Raw genomic sequence first — 22,858 nt, 5'->3', positions numbered from 1 at the left:
TTTGTGTCTCTACGTAATGCCTTGAGTGCATCAGATCTTGTATGTGAGCTGTTACTTGCTGGAAAAATGTACATATCTGTCATCAGTACTGTAGAACGTGTTCTGTACCATGATGCTTATTGGTCTCTTAATTCACTAAGTGAAACTTTCCTGCGTTGCTATATCGTTCTTCCTTAAGAAAAAAAGATTCAAAACCAAACTCTCAATTGCTGTGAAACAGCATGTTTTTCCTGGCTTGTTTTGTTTTGGGGCTTTTTTTGTCTTCAGCATGTACGTAGAAGTGTAAGAAATGCATCCAAAGTTGTATGTTTTTAAACCATTCAAGGCTCTTTAATATTTGTCTTAGGCACAGAGCTGTACATACAGTAATTATGGAAGAGTTTGATTTTTGCATTTGCCTGATTGGCTTTACTGTCAGGCCTTTCTGGGTTGCTTGATGGGACTTCTTTGTGTTCACACTATACAGAACGTGTATAGAGGTTCAACAAGTAATAATTTTTCCTCAATTGACATTTTGAGGAAAAATTGCCAGCTAGAAAACTAATTTTTTACAACAGTCTTCATTTTGTCTGCAGCCTTAACAATTGCAAAATTTTTTTCCATGGATGAGTTCTCACTTGGTGGTTAATTTCCAGGCAGGCCATAAGGTTTCCTCAACACCTTCCCCAGTGCAATTAATTTCTGTTCTAAGAAAAAAAGGCCAAACTGTTTTTTTAATCTTGTTTAGGAACTTGTACCCTTGGTTTATTGTTCATCCAAACAGGTGTGTTTTTGGTTTTTTATCTCAGTTTATATTGCTCTGGTGCCTTTGTCTCTTGGTGCTTGATTCAAGAACATCAAAATAACTTGAAAACTTTTCATTGCCTTAGGTCTTTGGCTGTAAATAAAACTTTTTTGTTAGCACAACAAGAAGCAAATGTTGAAGGCTCTGGTGTGGGAGTTCCAATGCTTAAAGGACAGGTGGTTCTGGGCTGAGAGCTACTGGAGAAGGTTCTTTGGTATGAGATTGTTTGATTTGGTCCCTGAATTGGGATGGGGAAAAAATAAAAAAGCCTTGAAAACTGTGCCTTTTACTGACAGAAATGCTCAAGCTCACGAAAGATTGCAGATGCTTTCCAGTCTTAAAACCAGCATTGTCCTGTTGAACCTAGAAGGAGTTTTCTGCTCAGTGTTCTTCCAAAGACTTGCTTGTTTGCAAGACTGAGGAAGATTGTTGCAGAAGTCTTACTGCATCATTGAAAAGCTGTTGCTAAAATAATCTTAGTATGAGGGAGCAGTGAGCTTTTTGTGCACAATATTTTGTTTTACTATTTTCTTCCTGAATGTTTTATCAAGGCTTTATGCTTATTAATCAAAGCTGAAAAAATTACAGACATTGCTTTTGGTTTCCAGTGCTCATTACATCTTTCAAGATCTAAAGTTGTGTGACTGTCCGGTAGTATTTATTCTACATCCATGTAACCTTTCAGTTCTCGCCTTCCCCTCCAATAGAAAAAACACTTTCAGTTTATGGATCTGACAGCAAGTGTGGAAGCCTTGCCAGTCCACTCATTTGTTTTCTTGGCTAAAATGTCAGCCAATTTAACCAGACTCATACTGTGTTTTTTCACTTGACAATTGAGAGAAGAGAGCCTTTGATAATTAACATGGAGTTATTAATCAGTATGACATATCTAATCTAGGGAGATCTATCAAATAGTACATTGATTTTGCTGTTTGATATTGCTTGAATCTATTTGGGTTCAAATACACATCTACATTTCAAGGAATGTAAACTTGTTGTGTACCTAAGTAAAGCTTTTTGAGTCCAGAGAAAGAAGATAAGCATAGGATATGAAAAAAAAGGACTGCAAAATTTGACCTTTTGGGCAAATTCAGTGTTTTTCATTCTTCTAAATTCTGTACCAGTAGCATAGTTAAATATGCCTATAGTAACGTGCAATTTACTTTTTTTACTTAAATAATTTAAAATGAAAAAAAAATGTAAACCCCTTCTACTGATTTTTGTCATTATTCTTTGCATTATTCTTTAAAGGCAGAGGGATTGGGTGTGGGGGTTATGAAGATAAGGAAAAGTATTCATAGTCTAAATTAAATTAGGACAGGGTGATTTCCGTATATTTATTTCCTCTCTTTGGAGTGCTTCTTCGAGTTGATGATCTAGATCAGGAGCTGAATATAGATGCTCTCATTCACTTAGGGAGGAGTCTCTTTGCCTATATTAACTAGTAAACTATCCTCAGATAGGAAGTTAACCTTTGTGAATACCTTTGTACCTCTACTTTTGAGTAATTGTTAGGCTGTGATTCTGTAAGTACATAAAAAAGGACTTCACTGCAAATGTTAGTTCCATACTGACTATTTTTCATAAGGAGAAGGCTGTGAGGGTCCTTTTGCCCTTTTTGCACTGGGAAGGTCAGACTAAACTGTGGTATTTGACTTCACAGTTTTCTTTCATCAGTAACAAAGGCCTTGTTTTTCAGATGTCACTTATATCTGTACAATGTCAGTTCTTTAACGCAATGCAGCTTAAAGGTAGTACTTTTTTACATAGCTGTGTTCCTGACAAGAGAATCTAGTTTACCAGTCTCATGTTGTTTCCAAAGACCAAGTGTGGAAAAACACAGTAGAAAAATTTTTTGTGGACAAATGTGAATTGAAGCAACTACAAAGAACAGATGCAATGACTAAAATTCCATGTTAATAATCCACTGTTGTACAGTAGAATTCTGATTGTAAGGGGGTGCATCTGTACTATATGTGAATTTTAGGAGTGCTGAAACTGGTTGTTCATAATATTGGATAAATTATCCATAAATTATCTCATTAGTGTAATTAATAGTTTGCTCTGTATTTGATGTGCAACATGCTGATGTGGTCAGTAGTTGTGGGGTTTTTTTAAGTTCAGGTAGATTGAGAACAGTTTAACATAATGGAAAACTGGTTTTCTTTCTAGAATAAGGGGACAATATCCTTGGCAGGTGTTTCCTATTTCTGTTTTTAATCAATACCTTTTGCAGTGCTCTTGAGTTTTTCAGGCCTCTCTTTCTGACACAAGGAGCTCATGTGGAGTGCTGTTGCCTGTTTTCTTTGATGTCTTATGCCTGGGCTTTAGTTTGCTAACCCATCTTCAAGGACCATGCTGCATCCTTGCTGTTGCTCACACTGTTGGGTAGGGTTTCTGATCCTTTCCTTTCCTCCCACTTCAGCTGTCACCTTACAGGTTAGTTTTCCAGAACAAGAACTGCCTTTAGATGTTTGGAAAATACCTACCACCTTGTAAAGCAGCTTGTAAAAGCAGCCAAGATTGCAACTTCAGTGTGTATCTAAGTGGAAAAGTAATTTTAAAATGCTTAATCTCTATGTAGATGGATCTCAATGCAATATAACCTACAGAAACAGAAGAGTCAGCACTTAGACTGACACAAAGCTAATTGAAGTCGAAGGACAGGTTCCCTTTGACTTCAATGGGCTTTGAATCAGCAAAATCTTAGGGAGCTTTTGGTATTTGTGACCCTCCTGAAATAAACCGACTAAAATTTAAGGTGTTAAAATAGCTTTCTTGGTTTTGAAAATTTTAACTGAATTTGTTTAAACTTACAAGGATTAAGCACACATATTAATTGTGTATGAAGATCTTGATGCATTCCTTTTTTCACTTTCAAGGAGCCAAGAATCTGGGAAATTGGAGGAAGTGATAGGGCTTTTGAGAATTTTAGCCATTGGCAGTGTAAGACCTGAATTTTGGTGAATACATGAGTGCAGAATTCAGCTGAGTTCCTGCTTTGGAATCCAAATGCTTTCATGTCTGTCTGCTTTATAGCCTGGGTGTTGTGAACAGATGTGTGTGCTAAATGAGAAGTGCTGTCCTTCAGATGTCATGGGAAGGCTTGGTGTGATTCAGAGAAAGTGACCCAGAACCCACCTTTTAAAATCTAGTCTTACCTGGATGATTTTAAAAATTGAATTTGTTTTCAGAACTGTATCATAAAAATCACTTTTAAAAGATGTTGGGTTCAAGACTCAGGTTTAAGACTAGTGAAGTGAACTGAGTTAATGACAGTGAATTTTGGAAAATAGAAAAGGTAAATTTTAGTGTTGTTTTCAAGGATTTACTTACTTTGCTTTTAAGGACAAAAAGACCGATTCGTCAGTGTCAAACTGCATGCAGATTGTAAGAAGCTGCAGTTCCTTTAATACAGTGTTGCTTCCTTTATTTCAGTGTATTTAAATCAGTATAAGGATTGAACAAATATGTCTCTGCCAGCTTTTGTAGGTTGTATCAGATAGTGTCATATCAGATTGCTTGTCCTCATTCTGTCTGCAGAAGACTAGAATTTGCATTAGTTGTATTCAAGTGTGTGCATCTATCTACTGTGACATCTGAAATACTTGATTCGGGTAAGACTTATTCAGGGTAGAGAAATTTACAGAATAGAATAGTCAAGCCTATGGGCTCTGTTCTAAAACTAAATATAAAAATGACAGTGTATTCTTCTCACAGTCGTTAAAAATTTTGGGAAACATTGCTTCTACATGTATATTACAGAGTAAGTAACTCCATTTGGGATTTAAATTAGATTTGCTGTTAAAGTGAGATAAGAAGTATGCATCTGCTATTAACTGGTGAAAATGAGTATTGGACAATTTGGACTTCACTGTGAAAGTGTTGTCATTTTAGAGAACCAGAGTTAGTCTTTGTATAAACCATATTTTCAAAACTCTGTTCACTGATGTCTTGTCTTAAACTGCCAAGATTGAGCAGGTTCTGCAACTTTGGCCATGAGAATAAAGAAGTCAGAAAGAGCAGACATTCCTAAGTGCTAGATACTACTCAATTCTATTTCCTTTTTTTTCCTCTACAAATCTGAAGTAGCAAGAATACTGTTGTTTCAAGGGTGGAAAATTCGGTTATGTATCAGTGAGCATCTTTTCCTTTAAAAAAACTGACGTACATTTCAATAGAAGAAAACTTTCACTCACAAGTGAGTGAGGATTCCCATTCCTTATTCCTTTTTACTGTAAAATTATTTTAAAATCAAGCTATGAATTAATTCTGAATGTTAGCAAAAATGGTACTTCATTACTCCATGAAATTCTCTCATAACAGGAGAAATGGTGTAATTATAGTTAACAAAATACTTCGGGGTTTTTTATTTAGCTTGAGATTTAGAATGTCTCCTGGATTTTCCAATCCATATATATGTTAATTTATATGTAATATCAGGAGTAGCATAATATGCAGTAGACCTTCCTTTTGATTAAAAAATTGTGTAGGCTTAAGTATTTGCAGGATCAAAAGCCAGAACAGCCTGTTTCTCTTCAAAGGCACCTGTTTTTTCAGTTACTGCCCAAATGGAAAATTGGAAAGAAATTGTTGTGCTTTAGGTAGCTTCAGGTAGCTTTAGGACATTACGTAGCTAAAAATTGCATGTATCCTTTTTGAAAATAATATATGTAGGAAATGCAGGTTTCAAAAACCATCGTGGGAGAATTGAGTAAAACTATGCATCAGTGGTGTGTCCTTCCAAATTTTTTTAAAAACTGGGTTTTTTAGAGAAGCATGGGTTAGGTTTGTTTTTTTTTTTAATTTAAATGCAGAGATAAGAGTTTCAAGTAAGGTCTTTAAAGCCTGGTCCTGAACAGGAAAAGCAAATGTTCCCCTTGGAATGTTTTCTGAGTGCAGTTTCTGAACAATAACAATATCCTGCTTTTGAGTTAGAGAGAGCAAAATTATTCATATTGAGGTGTGGCTTTATTGCACATACAGCAGTGCATTAAAGGGGCAGTTTAGCAACTGCTGGCTTAACTGTATCTCCAGCAGTATATTTTATTTTCTATGTATCTGTACGCAGTGCCTGACTAATAGTAGCTGTGATTGTCTAAGATGTTAGTTACCCTGCTTTGTAATCCACCTTTTTCCCCTTGGATGCAGCTGTTGCTTTGCCAGCGATTTTACTGTCCGTCTCAGACTTTGGAGCTCCCAAAGGTCTTCTTTTATCTATCCCAAAGGTCTTATTTTATCCACGCTTAATGTGTTACTTGCTGTCCTAAACAATCTAATCTTGTGAAAGTTTAGCCTATGTGTGCATTCTCCTACCAGCAGCAGGCACTTTCAGATTTGTTCTACCAATTTGTTCTCCTTTTTATTATGGAGCAGCTAAACAAAGAGTAAGTTTGACAGTGTAAATGTGTATACTTAAAGGGATGCCATCAGTGTAAAAGTAATCATATTTGCAGTTCGTCATTAAATGTGGCTCTTTGGCATACTACTTCTTGCATTTCTCTGTTTAAAGGAGAATGTTGAGGAAAACTTGATTTTGTATGTGAATTATGAATTTTGGAGTGCAAAGAAGCTGATGGGGGGAAAATATATGAGCATTTCAGACATGTGTTGAGCACTGCATATGCGATTCTTGGAGGCTATGAGCAGATGAACAAGTTATCGAAAAATAACATCAAGAGTGAGCTGTCCATACAGAGTAAGGAAGGACAGAATCGTGTTTCTTGTTATGCAAGGGCACATGTATGATACACCACAAAGTTCACTTACCAGCTTAGACTTGTGGCCCCATGTTTATCAGCCTGGACCTTTGTTGTTACAGTTTGTTTGCTTACAACTTTCCAGGGAGAAAGTGCCTTCTGTTTTGTTCCCTTTTCCATCCTACTGCTTGACTTTAGAAACATCCATTCTAGTCATCATTACCAGACCCTGTCTGTCTTACTTCCCTAGGTGGGATGGCATTTGAGAATTGCTTTTGTGTTTAAGGCTTTCAGCTTGTCCCCTTTCCTCTGCGAAAAGGGCAAAATATAGAGGAGTTTGGTAAGTTTTCATCATAAAAAACTGTGCTGAAAAAGAGAAAAAGTTAGTCTCCTGCTTAGTGTTACTAGTGAGAGACTGTGGAGGAGGACACAGAGCAGAAGCATCAAGTTTTTAGGTGACTCTTTCTTTTATTATTGGATTGTAAAATTGGTGATCAAGGTAGCTTAAAAAAAAAAACATAACCCAAAGGTTCTTCTTTTCCAAACAAAATAAAAATTACAAAAGTGTATGGGCATCAGCCTCTCAAAACATCCTTCTTCAGTCCAGGAGAGTAATCTTGCTCTAAGGATATTTTTTTAAGTATAACTTGCATATTGCCGAAGTTTTCTGTAAGCCTTCTTGGATTTTATGTCAGTGAATTATATTTCATTTTCTGATTAACTAATTTGTTCTCACTTTTTGTCATTTATTCTTGTTTTCAGGCTTCCTTAAGCCAGACTTAATATCGATAGAATGAAAAAATTTAAGAGGAGACTTTCCTTAACCTTGCGAGGAAGCCAGACCATCGATGAATCGCTGTCTGAGCTAGCAGAACAAATGACAATTGAAGAAAACAGCAGCAAAGATAATGGTAAGCACATCTTTCACTTTGTGGAAAATGTAAGAATTTTGTCAGGCCCTAGTCAAGTGAGCATTGATGGAGTTTATTTCAGTTTTCACAGTTGCATGGATTTCCTCACTACCCTGGTTTTTTTTGGTTTATCTTACATTCCACTGCCCTAGTTCTTTCAACAGGTTATGTTATTACATATTGGTTTGGTTTGCTTTGGTATTAAACTGTTATACAGCTATTTATCAAATGCTACCTGAATTTATCTTCTTATGTCGTGTGCAGCAAAGCTTATAGATGCTCTTTCAATAAACAGATATGTTGTATGAATTTAGAGGGTCTCACATCAGCTTCATATGGCTTCAAATTCAGTCTGTTCTCAAAATCATTATTTACTAATATGATTGACACTAATTGTTCAAGTATTATGTATAAAACTGTTTACATTGGTGATGCAGTGCAGTAGTCTAAATTCTGTAATCTCATCATGTCTCTCAGTAGTACTTCTCTTCACCATTATGAAGGTGACTAGAAACATTCAGGATAACCAGCTTGTCTCTGTATTCTTACATAAGTCTTTGGCTGATCCCATAAATGTGCTGGCTGCTGTAAAGTCCACATTAATGATGATGCCGCTTTTGGATGCAATCTGCAGTAATGATGACTGGCAGAGGTTTTGTTGCTTGTTCTGTTTCCTGGGCTGCAGCATTTAAGTCATATTTCATCTTCAATGCTGGTTAGTGTTATTTTTTGCTCTGCTGATATCTAAAATTTTCTTTATTTATCAAGTTATCTGAATTTTATTTTTCTCCCACTTCACAACAATAAAGGAATTCTGAATTTTCCTGCTGAAATCTTACAGGGCCAGGAAATTTGAGCAGAGGTAGAGGCAATGGAATTTGCCCTGCAGATTTTTAAAACCCCATTCAAGATACGTTGCATACCAAGGTTTTGGAAACAGAATTTACCTTTGGCAAAATAAAGCTATTAATGTTTTTCATTTTCGCCTTTGATCCTTGGTATATTCATTGCTGTTGTCCCGTTTTTAGCATGGGCCATGCCCAGTATTTTGGGAAACAAGGTTTATTACAACTTTTTACGTGTTGATACAACAGGTCTACTCTGGAGCAACAATTGCAGTGTTTTTGCACTGATGCCTATTAAGTCCTTTCTGAGAGACTGAGTTGTCCCACATGATTTCACTTGTAGTCGCCTTTGTTATTGATGCATATTTTTTTCAGACCTGTATATACTTCTGCAAGATTGATTTCATTATGTAAATAAGTGCTAAGAATATTACTCTCATGCTGAGAAATGAGCATGAAAAATTGTTACTGGCATCAATGAATGTAGTGAACTGGGTTGCTGAATTGATTCATTGAAAACTGAATCCAGGATGAATAAAAATATTTTACTTTAAACTGGACCATATCAGTTCAAGGGACAGAAAACATAATAATTTGTTTACAGAAGCATGAGCTTATGTCATCTTAAACCATCTACAAATCCATTTGCAGCTTGTAATATTTATCTGAGAATTATCCCAAGCAGCAATACTTGGATGTCTGCATGCTTGTTGGCGAACTGTGACGAGCTTAACTTCTCAGTAGATATTTAAAGTGTTAAAATAAGTAAAAAATAAAATTCAAGAAGATGTTCCGACTTGCAAATTACTCATCTAGCCTTTAGTGCTCTTTTTATTTTGCTTTCCATGGTAATTCATTGGCCAAAAGGAATCTTACATGCTAAAATTGTGGTAACAATGCATGCTGTGCTTTTACAGGCAGAATGTTGTTGATGCCTTAGTACAGTCTTCTTGGATACACTCGAGATGTTGTCAGTCCTCTTGAAAGAATACAAAGAATATAAACTGTTCTTTTGGTGTGCCTAATCTTTAACTCATCCTTTTATGTCACTAAAAAAAGTTTTACTGACACTTGGTGCATTTTTCAGATTCTTCCAGAATGCAGTTATTAGTATCTGTCCTCCTATCTTTGATCTTGCAGAGGTGAACAGGATGCTGCATTGTGGATTTTTGTTTCCCTTTGTTTTTCCTTTCCAACCCTACTTTTCTTAGAAAGTAAGGTTGGAAAATGCTTGCTGCTCTTGCTAGTCTTGCTTTTCTAAGGACGCTCTAGCTTTCCCAGAGATGAAGATATTTTGGAAAGTATTTTTCAGACAGACTGCAGGGATTAGGGTTTGGGCAACAACAGTTGTTGGAAAAACAGCCAAGAAATTATTATTCTCATTTGGTGAAAGACAAGTTTGGTAAAGAGCATAGCCTAGAAAAAGTCCTTCAGTGGGCATTTTTTAAAAATTGCTTACAAAGAGTGCTTAAATGAAAAAGGTTTGCCTTGGCATCTTACAAAATTGCGGTGCTAAGAAGCCTCTACTAACTGTAAATATCCAGCTGGGACACATGAGAGGATGTAGTCTCTGGAAGAATATTTCATAAAGTGGTAGCTGCATTAAGATCTTGAAAGTGCATCCTTCACTGCAATGGTGCTGATCTCAGGAGGCAGGGGTAACCGTCTCCTTAGTTCTGCTTTTAAGAATAAACAGCTCCTTTACCCTGTGGAACAGAGAAACACAAATGTGCCCAGTTAACAGGCTTTGAATCTGAGACTAAAGAAACTTAAAAAGCACTGTCTAGTAAATCAAAGGCATGCCAATATCTTAATCTACAGAGAATCAAAGTCAGGGATACATACAAATAGTCTTCAGAAGGTAGTTCTTCATATGTGCTTTATTTTCAAGCATCGCATCATGAACTTGAGAAATGAGAGTTGAAGGGCATTTCAACTGTACATTTCAGGTCAGAAGGCATGACTCTACCCTGAACCCTAAAAGCCTTTATAGCAGAATTTTCTTCCATTGTTATTTGTCCAATTCTTTCGTTTTAACTTTTTCTTTCTAGCAGATTGCTCATCTTGTCTCCTGTCATTCCATGCTGATGGCTGTGTTCAGTGAAGGTTATAATTTTATACATGGCTAGTTTCTTTCCTTTCTGGGAAACAGCTGTGTTGCTGGGTTATAGAGATAGTAGAGGCTGTATCCATAGAACACTACATCTGTGCTGACCTAGAATCCAGACTTACCTCTATCTGATTTTCACATATATATCCTGTAAAATCTTTATAATAAGTTGCAGTTCAGCATTGTCATTCCACAGGTAGATCACTTGTGTGGAGTACTCTAGGGACCTTTCCTCATGGTCATGTTTTTGCAATAGCCTGTGTTGTTCAGCCCCCTGTCAAATGTTTTTTCTCCCATAATTGCCTGTGATTTCAAGTAACTGCAGCTCCCATCCAGAGGCCCACATTGTCATTAGCTCCAGCTTTGAGTGGGTTGTTTCAAGATTCAAAGAACAGTACTCCTAATGTAGAACAAATTGTCCCATTTGTAGTTCGTGGACATAAAAATAGATTCATAACTTCTGATTTCTTTGCAGTGCATTGATACCACTGAATCAGCTAACCTTTTGTGTGCAGTCTCATTTAATACACAGCCTCCTTCATCGTGTAATGTCAGTGCAATCTCAGTATGCATCACTCATCCATGAGCAGCAAAATGGGATTAGCAGGGATCAGCCCATATTGTTCAATGCAGTAGCACAGAGCTGTTGCACTGAATATAGAATAACCATTGGGTTTGGGTTTTTTGGAACACCATCAAATTATTTAGTGACCAGAAACCTATATATAATTAAGTCTTTCTTACAAATTGTGTTCATCAGAATTGGATTCTGGGGGGGGAAGCGCTGCCAAATCAGGTCATAAACCATAAAAATAGAGGGACCAGTGAAATGCCTAATAATATATATGAAGCCTTATGAACTCTGGACTGTATGAAGTATACTTTGGGCTAGTCTTTTATCTAAGTACAAAAGCTTTTCATGGTCTCTGATGTTTCAACATATAAAACCAATTAGGTGGATTTGTTGTTTGTTTTTAATTCTGCCATATTTTAATTTGTCATACTAACAATGTGCTGGCTTGGTTTTTTAATTCTAGATTCTACCTTTATGTATGTATTTAGATTAATATTAAAAATATTAAATGGTAATTTGTAGGAGTTGCCAACTAAATTTGCTCCTGAAATTTTTCTTTGCCAATGACATACTAATGGAATTTGGCTAGAAGTAACATCTAAATCATGCATATTTAAAGCCTAATTAAGTGTAAAATTTATGCAAATACTTCAAATACACATGATCTCTAATGAAAGCAAAAAATGTGGCTGTATTGTCTTATATTATGGAATGAATTATCACAAACTACAAGCATGCTTTTAAGAATAATTACAAGGTTCATTCCAAAATACATCCACAGCTCTTGCATTAATTTATAAGTAACTTGGAAAGCATTCTATTTTTTTAAGGGGGTTTTTTTTTGGTAGAGATAAAAACACATGTACATAATAAACCAAAAACGGTGAAGTTCTGATAGAAACAGCTACATGACTTTGTAAAATAATATTTATCTCCATTTGGTCTCTTTTAGCTCAGTGATGTGATCATAGGATCCAGTCTCATGAACACTTGCATAATTTTTTTGTAATTTTACAGGTGTGAGTAATAATGGAAGGATCAGCTACGGTAAAGTGCGTAAGTGTTTTTTAGGTTTAAGGCATTAATGACTAAATACTCTGATAAGAGGGATGAATGTTTATAAAAATTAACACATTGCGATACTGTCTCAGAGCATCCAAATGCCTTTGTAGTTTTAATCATTTCATGTCATCTTCAACAGAGCTGAGAAATTCCCATTCCATCTGCTATGTAAAATTCCTTGAGTGTGGAAGGAAAACAGTGTGTTGCAACATATTTTCAAGACAGTGTTCTTGAATTGAAAATATGAGTACAGAAATGCTTACTGGTAATAAATCAGTAAAATTTCTCTGTTGATGTTGGAGGAAAGTATCAGTATGAAAATGTGGGTGGGTAGAGGGAGAAGAAAACCCCAGAATTGCTAGAGCTCCTTCTAGAGTCACAGATTACTGCGAGTAATTGACAGTTGTCACAGCGAAACACTGATCCTTGTACTGTCCCTTACACCGTACTGACAGTGTTTTTATTGCAGTCTGTATGTACCCTTCTGTGCTGTGGTATACATCCATTTTTGTTATTACTGTTCAGTATGGTTTCTTCATCCCACGTACGCTGCACAGCATAGCGTTCTTTCTTCCCTTCTGTTTTAATTTGCTCCTTCCCACAAAACCTAGAGGCTCTGTTCATATGTGGAAGTGCTTATAAAGTGAAATGAGCATGAAAATTCAGTGCCTGAAAGCATACTGCAGAGACCCGTAGTCTTGGAGAGCTGTGTGGGAGCCTTGTCCACTCATAAGTGTTTTCCTTCTCAAGCAGAATACAAGTTCAGCAGGAGAACACAATGTTTAGACAAAGGAGTGGAATCTAAATACAGCAGATTTCTGTTTAGTGTAGGCTCACTGATGGGTATGCAGAGATTTGTTCTCAAATGGTATTCAGGTGGAGTTAAGTACAAAAAAGTAAAATACACATAGCTAGCCAGCACAATTTATTTCCGAAAGCAGGGCAAAAAGGAGCCAGATTTGCCCTTCCCTGGTTTGGTTTGCAGCGTGGTCTCACAGATGTTTTTATTGGGAGTTACAGGGTAGTTGTGTGAATGTGGATGCAAGGATAGAGGCCAGGGATACTTGTATCTTGGCCATGCTTTTGACTCACATTGAATTAAATTTTAGCTGAAACATTTTTCTGAAGGATTTGGTGCAGTGTGATGTCTTCTGCAGTTATGATTTTAAACTGCTGGTGTGTTATGCTTATATGTTTTGAGGTACGGAACTACCATGCCTGTGTTCCAGTACAGGTTCTACTGACCAAAAATATTATCTGAGAATTATCTTCTAAGCAGTATGAAATACATAAATCTTAAAGGTGGTGTTTTGGCTGAGAATATATTTCACATCGTCATGATCATTTTTGTCTTGGTACCTAGACTGAAGGCGAAACCTCACTCAGTGTATACTCAACTTGGAAAGGCTTTTTAGTGTGTTTTGGATGTCTTGATCTCATTCTCTGCCATGTATTTGTAGTTTGGTTTTGTGTATTGTTTTTGTAGTTCAGAGAGAAAAAATTGTCCTTTCTGTCCCAAATTAAAAAAAAAAAAAAGTTTATAGGTCATTACATTTATAGTGCCATTTTAATAATTGAGGTACTTTTCTCGGAGGAAGTTGAAGACTGTGTTTCTTCAGGATTATATTAGCATTTTTTTTTTAATGTGCTGTCAATATTTTTTGCCCTATGTTGTCCAGGTGGAGAACGTTTGCTCTGGAATGACTGCTGTAGTCAAATGGATTAATTTGAGCAATGGGAGGAATCCCTTGAGGTTTTGCCAAGTTTTTTAAATTGTAATAGTCAATAGTTTGAAGTTTTCATCTTATTGTTTGATGAAAAATACTGGTTTAAGTGGTATTGAGTATCTGTTTTTAGAGTGACTTAATCCAGTTTTCCTGGGTGTCACATAACAGAATCCAAGGAAACAACCCTATAAAATAATGTATTAATACGCAGTATTTTGTAGTGTTCCTCATCCAGTTCCGGGAGAGTACATATATGGCAAGAGTGTACTGCTGCTTTGGGTTGTTTAAATGTATCTTCTATGGAAGCTGTCACCTGCAGTCAACTAATTTTACTGAGTGGGTCTGACTGCTGTACAGCAGTGTAATTAAATATTGTAAGTGCAGCATGCCAGCTCTGAAATACCAGGAATTCACATGCTTACATTCTACCTTTTCTGAAGAAATAAAGGGCTTCTTGACAGCAGCTTCTTCAGCAGTTTGTTTAAAACATTTTGTATTTCAAGTCCAAAAAAAATTAAGTTTTATTATATAAAAACTGAGTGATCATTAACAGAGAATGACATTCAGATCAGGTAAATGAATGTGTAGTAGATGATGCTGAAATATGATTAAGCTATATGACACTGGCATTTGAGAAACCTACATAAATAATGTTAAAAGGTTGTGATGATGCATTGCAAGCTTCATGAATACAAAGCTGTTCAGAAAATGAATATTTAGTTTCACAAATGTAGAGTTTTGACACTTTACCATTCTCTCTCGAATTGGAAATGAAAAAAACCAGCGTTGGAAGTTTTCTGGAGCAAGGGTGAGGTCAAGGTGGTGGAAAAGAAACTACACAGAGTCCTGTCCTATAAAAACCAGTAGTGGATTCTCGAGACATTTAGTGAGATTTTGTTACAGTTGAGCCAATCCAAAGTCAAGCTGCAGCTGAAAGTGCCAAGTGAGGTTCTGCCTCCACCCTTCTGCCAGCAGCTGTGCTCTGTATACCCCATCGTCATCTAGTCAAAAAATCTAAATCAAAATTGCACTTCTTTGTTGTTGGGGATGGACCTTGAGCCACATTTTTGATAGAAGCAATGAATTGTGGCAGGCTTGCTGCAAAGATTTGTCCCTTACTTAGAATATGGAACATGGCTGGGTTCAATTTCCATTCTACTCCCAAATCAGTAATCATAAATGCTTAGTCTCCAATATCTCTTAATTTGATTAGAAAATCTCCATTTGTGTATTTTAACTTTATTTATATGAAGTTAAAATATGTATTTATATGGTTTACATGTCCAAAATGGATAGTGGTTGTGGAATCAAACATTTTTTTGCAGACATACTCAGTTCTGTCAAAGATGTTTGATTTAAGGGAAAATTTCACTGGGTATGACTGATGATTTTAATTCTTTATTACAGCTGGTTGAAGCAAATATCGTTCCAAAATTTAGGCAGTGAAATCTGAAAAACAGCTTGGTCTCTTTAATAGAGATACATGAGATATAATAGAGATACTCATGGGACATAAAAAAAAAGAAAGAGTTGAGTATGTGATAATATATATTCATAAAAAGTGTTCTAAAATGCATTTACATTCCTAATGAAAACACTTTCTTTCTCTAATCCACCAGCTGACTGACGTGTGACAGTATGTCAGTTGCTAAGGCCATGCAAAGAAATGCCAGGCAATTCTGCAGGCTCTCTGGAGCTCAGCTTAAGTAAATCCAGTTAAGTAAATCCAGCACAGGAAAGAAAGTGGTAGTGTGGGTCTTTGTTATCATAGATGGATGAGGAAAAGAAACATTGTGGATTAATTGAAAAATTGCTTAACTCAGGAGTAATTTCAGGTCAAGGTTTGTGGTTAATTTGAAATCGCAGTTAAAGGAAGAAGAGGAAGCATCTTTGTAAAATTGTTGGGTTTAGTTAATTCCTCGGACAGGCTTTTTGGTTATATACACTGCTGTTCTACTTGACTCTGGCAGTTTCCATAATTATGAAGTAAAAAAAATCAGTTCCACTTACATTCAAACAAATTTATGCCACTTCACAACAGAAAGATTTCAGTGGTTCATTTGAGTTGTTTTCTGGTTTCATATGTTTGCTAGCATTGGTGTTGGCATTATTTTAAACTTAGCAAATCAGTGGTACCTTACTGCGTGCAGTGTTTTCTTAAAATATATGTGTGTATTCTTGAACAGATCATGGTCTAGCAACTCCTAAAACATTATGAAGCCAGGCTGATTGTATTTTGAACAGTTTTTTCTTTGAATAGTTGTATGTATTTTGGGTTATGCCAATAGTAATGGAAGGTTCAATGACAGAATGTGAGGAGTACAAGAAAGTGATCCAAAGTATATAAAGGGTTAGCTCAGCACTCACCAAACTTGAAAATCAAGTAATGCAACACTGCACAGTCACCATGCATTGCTCAATTTTAAGCCTTGCTGAAGGTGCACACTTAGGCAAGATAACATGGATGTGGCATTTAAAAAAGGAGTGTGCATTTTTATAGGTATAAAATTAATGTGTGTATGTAGATTTGTATTTTTTAAAGGATGTCTATTGCAAGGATTGTTCAGGGATATTGAAAAGAAATCTGTGTGGTCATCCTGTACATCAGTACAATATTTATAAATATTCTCATTGAGAATGTTATTCAACTTTTTTCACACTTAAAGACTAGATTTGCATGATAGCTTGGTAGGCTGCCTAAGAAATGTAAGGGTTGAAATGGCATTCCTTGAAAGATGAGTCTAAGATTATATGATGTTGTGGCCAAAATAAGAAGAGAATATAGTAACAACCTATGAAATACAATTTAAAAAGACCACTGAGAAGTCTCTGTTACAGCTTGCTTTCCATATCAGTTTGTTTTATCAGTTTGGAGTTAGAGATTATAGCGTAGAGTGAGGAAAGAGGGCTAGAGATAAATGATTAATAAGACCCTTACACAAGTGAACTGCCCAGGTGCTGCAGAAGTCTGGTGCTGTAAGGACAGCTGGAGTTCTGCCTGTCTGTTCTCCAGTCTCTGAGGATGGCATTTGAGGGCAAGTCTAAGATTAGAGCCCAAAGTACAGCATCATTTCCCCAGCGTACTGTATCAGTTTCTAGCTCAGAGACTTCCTGAACTAGGCAGGTCTCTGTGTGGTTAGTAACCCTGAGCAGATTGTTCAATCTCCCCTTGAGTCTTGTAAGTTCTGGTAGTTGTAACATCCTGTGGTGAGGAGTTTTCCACAGCAGAATCATTTTGTATGCAATATGCAACCTGCCTTGCCTGGCTTTTTCACTGAGCGTCCTTCTTGTGCTGAAGGAGGTGATGGATGCAGCAGATTTCCAGGTGCTCTCTTCAGCCCTCCAGTGAGTCTGTGGGATCTCAAAATGCAGTAGATCCACACATTTGCACAGTGAATTCTCTAGCAGTTTTTTACTTCCCTTTTAATCATCATTCAGTTTGGCTGTGGCTGAATATTGAACCAATAGCAGCATGTAGCTACTGAGTTATATTTACCAAATACAGTGACACTGAAGTAAGTGAGGTTTGTGAGTTTTATATAGGGGAGGCATTTTTTTATTGACAAATCAAACCTACAATCACAGAAATATAATTATGAGGAGAAGTTTTTATAGATGTATGTAGTAAAGGCATTAACTTTTACAGTTGAGATTATTTGATTCGAGACCAGACAGTTGACTAAACTCACATCCTAAAAACTGCAATGTTATACTTTAAATATAGTGATTCAACATATTAATAAATGTGGAAAAAATAACGTGAATTAAATGAAAGCGTAACCTCAAAAGAAGTACTTCTGGGTCTTTGGAGAGAAAAGTTAAGTAGTTTTTTCACAAGCACTTTGTTTAGTTCTTGTATCTCATAAATGCACAGAAACTCTAATAAACAGACCTGTAAATTAGTTTCCAGCAAGAGTTTGCTTGATCATTTTCAGTATTTGTTCCAGCTCTTGGCTGCTACTGTCACATTTGCAGGGAGGAGGTAACATAATGCAGAATTCATGCAACCATTTCTGTAGAAGTTCCTAGCATACAGCAATGCACACTTAACTGTTTATAACAAATATACTTTTCCAAACCATATACCTATATGTTATACTGTCATATGCCACATGATCCCTCCTTTTTGTAAATTAATATATGTAGGTATTTTAAAACCCCATTTATACGCAAGTAGTATTACTACTTGTCTTAGTCAGAAATACAGTGTCATGTGAGTGTTTTTGTAACCTTCACTTCATTGTCTGTCACTAGTTATACCTGTCCTACTACATGACCTAAATTATTGTTGCAAAATTTTTAAATGGGCTCCACAATTTAGTGGAGTAAGTACTCCACAAAGTACTTAGGACAGTGAAGGAAGGTAATAGTTGCCTAAGATGACAAAAGTTATTTCTGTATAGTTGAATCTGGATCTTATTATATCAACCATTTGTCTTTCATTTTTATATAAATTTACTTATTAATGTGATCTGTATTTATCCTTATATTTGAGCTGAACTTTGCATATGTTAGGATATTTCAGGAATTTTGTTTTAAACTGTAAAATACATATAAATTTGCCAGTGCCGTGAGGAAAACAAATTTTTTAATCATCTTTGTGCATCACACTGTCATGTTAGTAATGAACATAAAATTCAGCCTTTACATAGGCATTCAGTATATTCATAAATTCTGGCCTCTTAAGTACTGCGCACTTCATGAAGGTAGATTACTTTTAGCATGAATAGACAAAAGCCATAACATAGAAGGTACTATTTGTTTCTTCACCACTGCTTGTAAACTCAGTGTGAGGCATTTAGACTAGAAACTTCATTAAATTCAAATCAAATTAGCAAAAACGTTGAAAAGCAAAAAGCAGATGTTAACTTATCAAAAGCAGTAGTTGTGCTGAATGTGAACCTGTGTCCTGTCATGTGGAAATAGTAATAGATTCTATTAAAAATTGATGAGGAATTTGCTGCCTGCTGCCCTAGGATAAATCTGCTGTTGAAGGTATGCAACAAGGAAGCTGGTACGACTCTTAAGTCAAAAGGGTGATGCAAACTATTAGAACAGAAATAAGCCTTTGAGACAGAGATGTGCAGAGGTCTGAAGACCGTGGTCATACTTTACAAAGATACACACAGATGTATGGTGTATTTTTCCTCATGTTCACTCACTCTGAAACTGTGTTTATGAAGGATGCTAAGGAAAGGATGCAGGCAGGTTTGTAACAGTGCTGACATGTCCTTTCTGTTTTCTGCCTGCAGCATGTTTTTTTCCCAGGGCTTCTGTTTTTTTTCCTTGCAGCAGCTGAGTTAATGTTTTTTTTTGGTTTTTTGTTTCACTGTGTTATTCATGTTTATATGCAAAAATTCCTTGCTTAATTATTTCTTAAGGTCCCTGACCTGTCCTTGGGTAATTCTGTCTGTGTACTTCTGTCTCTGCTTCAGACTAATCATAATAATGTATCTAGAAGGTTTTTGTATATGGGGGGGAGGGAAGGGGTTCCCTTCAGGATCCTGTTTGCCTTAGGTTATTAGGCATTTGTTGCTGTTCCTTTCCTTCACCATTGAAATTCTGCTTTCCATAAAATACATTCTCCTAGCTATATTATTCTTATTACCGTATTTTGGAAGGGAAGGCAAGATTTTGGGGTTCTTGCATGTGGGAATGCAAGTTGAAGTGATGAAATAGCATTCTAGACTGCTCCCTGTCCGAGAAGGCATGAGTGAAGCTCTGAGCACACCCTAGGAGCAGTGGCTCTGGTGGTTGCCACTCTGTTCAGTAGGCACTCACACTGTGGTTGCTTCATGTGTGCCTGCTGCCTTTTCTGTCATCTGAAAAATACCAAACAAGACAAATCTCTAATGTTAATATGAATCAAATAATGGAAAAATAAAATTACTGAATCTCAGCTGTTCTTTGGGCATAGCTTCTGGTCTTTTCCTAGTATAAGGACAGTGCTTGCCGTAGCTTCCAGATGACTGATCTCATTTTCTGAAGTGAGAGTATTTTGTCTTTATTTTCTTGTATGAATGACTTCATTGGTGGTTTTGCTAAGTCCACTGTTGTGACAGTCAGTGCAAGTGGATATCTGTTCTGCTTCTTTCGAGGGTAAAAAAAAAAAAAAAAATTGTTGTTTTTAGAGTTAGCCTGCTTCTAGTATCATGTCGATCCTTGAGGGCTAGTCCATGTGTGCAGAGTCAGGTTGCTGACAGAACATGAATACCCAATTTCTGTGCACACCTGTAAATAAGATTTAAAAATTTCTCACATTTCATCCTTTTAGAAAGTGCTTATCAATTATAATAAAGTTTTTTAAAAAAATCTCTGTGAACCATCTGAAACACAATCCAGTAGAAAGCCAAAATAAAAAATTGAATGCTTAATTTTTCTGATGTCCTGTAAGTTAATAACCCTGATTATGGCATGACAGCTCTGGTAGGTATAGACAGGTGTGTTTACTTCAGAAGATGTCCGATAGCAAGGCCTTAGTACTAGTGACCCACGAGAATTTTGAGAGGGAGAATATTTTCAAAGGCTTACAGTTGAATTTGCTCATCATAGTTGATCTAACAGCTGTCCTATTTAAAAGATGAAACATTGTGCAGTAATATAGAAGAAAATAATTACAGTGTTGGGTTTTATCAACATTCTAAGACTGTATATCTAGGGCAATAACTCGTCCAGCGGCAGAGTGACAGAATTTCATAAAATTAAATTTGGGTAACACTTAATGCCATGCTTTGTACTTGTTTGTTAATAGAGAAATGCCATAGTATGATGGTCTACTGTTAGCATGAAAGATAATCTTACCAGGCTGGTGATTTCCTGTTTGCTAACTTTTTTTTTCTTTCTTCTTTTTTCTTCTGGCATGTCCCTGACAATCCTCCTTGCTTGTGGCAATGAATATTTTGATCCTTGTGAATTGTAGAGCCTATTGTGAAGAATGGCAGGCCTCCAACGTCTCACAGCATGCACTCATTTCTCCACCAATACACGGGATCTTTCAAGAAGCCCCCTTTACGGAGACCACACAGCGTCATCGGGGGCAGCCTTGGCTCCTTCATGGCAATGCCCAGAAATGGGAGCAGATTAGGTAATTTCCTACACTGTTTGTTTAAATCAATTTTTCTGTGAAAAATAATGTTTCTCTTGATTCGTAGCAAGAGGTACAGATATTCTAATGCTTTAATAAATCTCGGGGTATGCAGTAATTTTTTCCGGAGTTCGAGATGTTTGTTTTTAAGGCACTGAATGTCTCTTAAGATTTTGAGAAAGAAAGCAATTAGAAGAACGGACAGAAATCACCCATGAATTTTTGATAAGTTTAAAAGTTACAGAAGTTACGAAGTACTCTTTCTTAATACTTAGCAAGGAATCCATGTATCCATCTCAGTTAAGCATTGGCAAGAAGTACAATAAATGTAATACAAAGAGAACAGGGGATAATCGTCCTATATGTGGAATTTTAAAAGAGCTGCTGTATTACTTCTCATTATTGTAGAGAAAAAAAGTTTTTTCAGTGACAAATTAAGGCCACTCAATGATAATTATCTGTTTGTTGTGGTCCTGAGCTATATTTGTGCTTCTGAGAAGCAAATAAGTTATGAAATATTTTTTATCCTTCAAGTAGTTTGTCATGTTGCTCCCTTAAACCATTAATGTTTTACCCTGCTTTTATGTTCTTTTAAATTAGGCTTAATTAATTGATACTAGAAAATGAGAGCAAGTCACAGCTTAATTAGACTTTTATTATTTTTTCAATTTCCTGCCCTCCTTTAGAAGTGTGATAAACTGATCTTCAAGATTAAGCTATGAATCTTCAAGATAGTAGTCAAACCACTTATATCCTCTTCTGGTGCAATACCACTCATCATGTTTAAAACCATGCCTTTTTACTGCTTGAGTTACCATTCAAACTGAAAAAGGACTGATATCCTTTAGAATTTACTATAGCAGCTGTTGCTATCACACAGTAAAATGACTTCTAGTGTGCACAGTTTGACTACTATATCAATTTCTGCTTTCACTCAAGTTCTATACACAGTATCTGCTTTTTCATTTTTGCCAAGCCAAGCTTTAGTTAAGTTGCCAAGAATCTAACAGAGAGTTTAAAAAAATTATTTGTGTGTTTAGAGAAATCTGTGTTTAGGAATATGTAGTCTTTACAGATTATTTGTCAAACTAGATATATGTAAACTAAATACAGGAGCAGCAAAGATATTGTTGAGTACAGTGATGCCATGGGCAGGGACATCTTCTACTGGACCTGCTGGCTTTGTATGTGTATGTTAAGACCTCATTTTGCTTTGGATACAATAATGGGGTTTTTTTGCTTCTTATTTGATGAAAATAAAAGCTATTTGTACATATTATCAAGTGGTAAAAAACAGGAGTACAAGTATGTGCAAGAATAATTCCTCTTTCTGCTCCTTTGTCACATTTTTCTTTCTTTTGTTCCTGCCTTATGAGAATGGTTATTACTCATCAGGAAGCTGAGATTTTCCCTGTTGAGATAATGACATCAGAAGAAAACCCAGTCAAATATGCTATACTGCATGCGACTTTTGTTTTCTTTGCTTTCTTCATCCACCCTCTTTTCTTTACAGATTTTTCTCTATTTCATAGGTAGAAAAATGGTGTCAGGGAGATAGCCTTGAAATACCACAAAATCATGGCATGCAAAAGATGGTTATTTGGATAAAACCAGATTAAACTGAGACCTGCCACAAGTGCATCTTCATGATGTCTGTGTTTGAATGAGATTATCAATATAAAAATTGATGGAGAAGCCCAGGAGGGTTTTGGAGTTTTGTTTGCATTTTGAGCACTGAACTTGAGTTTGTGCAGTTGTGGTAACATGTAAAGTCTCAAAATACTTTAAAAATAAATTCTACTTGGAAACTCTCTGTTAGCTTTATGTTTTGTAAAATGCCGTGTAAAGGAAAAACGTTTGAACTGTGCCTTTGTTTAGAATTTGTCTTTTTTTTTTTAGTATTCAGTTGTCAGGATAATTTTAAATAACAAAGATTATTCTCATGACAAATTGGGAAATTACTGAATGAGGATCTGGCTGGGGGATTTTTTGTAGTTCACTTGTATCTGTACTGCTTCTATAGTCTTGTACCTCTGGAAACATTTAACTGCTGCAGTCCATG

General features: G+C 36.1%; 1 protein-coding gene across 3 annotated transcripts in view; it reads left to right on the top strand.

Annotated features, from left to right (window-relative positions):
* The window catches only part of CDK17 (cyclin dependent kinase 17), a 90,864-nt gene that overhangs the window by 31,007 nt on the left and 36,999 nt on the right, over positions 1-22,858 (top strand). For 2 of the 3 annotated variants that reach the window (XM_085046927.1, XM_085046934.1), the window contains exons 2-4: positions 7,246-7,394; positions 11,941-11,979; positions 20,632-20,796. In XM_085046927.1, coding sequence (XP_084903053.1) covers positions 7,277-7,394; positions 11,941-11,979; positions 20,632-20,796 — 322 coding nt within the window. In that variant the 5' untranslated portion in view covers positions 7,246-7,276. The remainder of the gene's footprint in view (positions 1-7,245; positions 7,395-11,940; positions 11,980-20,631; positions 20,797-22,858) is intronic. The other variant, XM_085046938.1, reaches the window with a different exon arrangement.

This window comes from Lichenostomus cassidix, chromosome 1Aa, assembly GCF_008360975.1.
Source record: "Lichenostomus cassidix isolate B80296 chromosome 1Aa, HeHo_3.0, whole genome shotgun sequence".
NCBI classification, from domain to species: domain Eukaryota; kingdom Metazoa; phylum Chordata; class Aves; order Passeriformes; family Meliphagidae; genus Lichenostomus; species Lichenostomus cassidix.
This window is presented reverse-complemented; position numbering and strand designations above follow the sequence as displayed.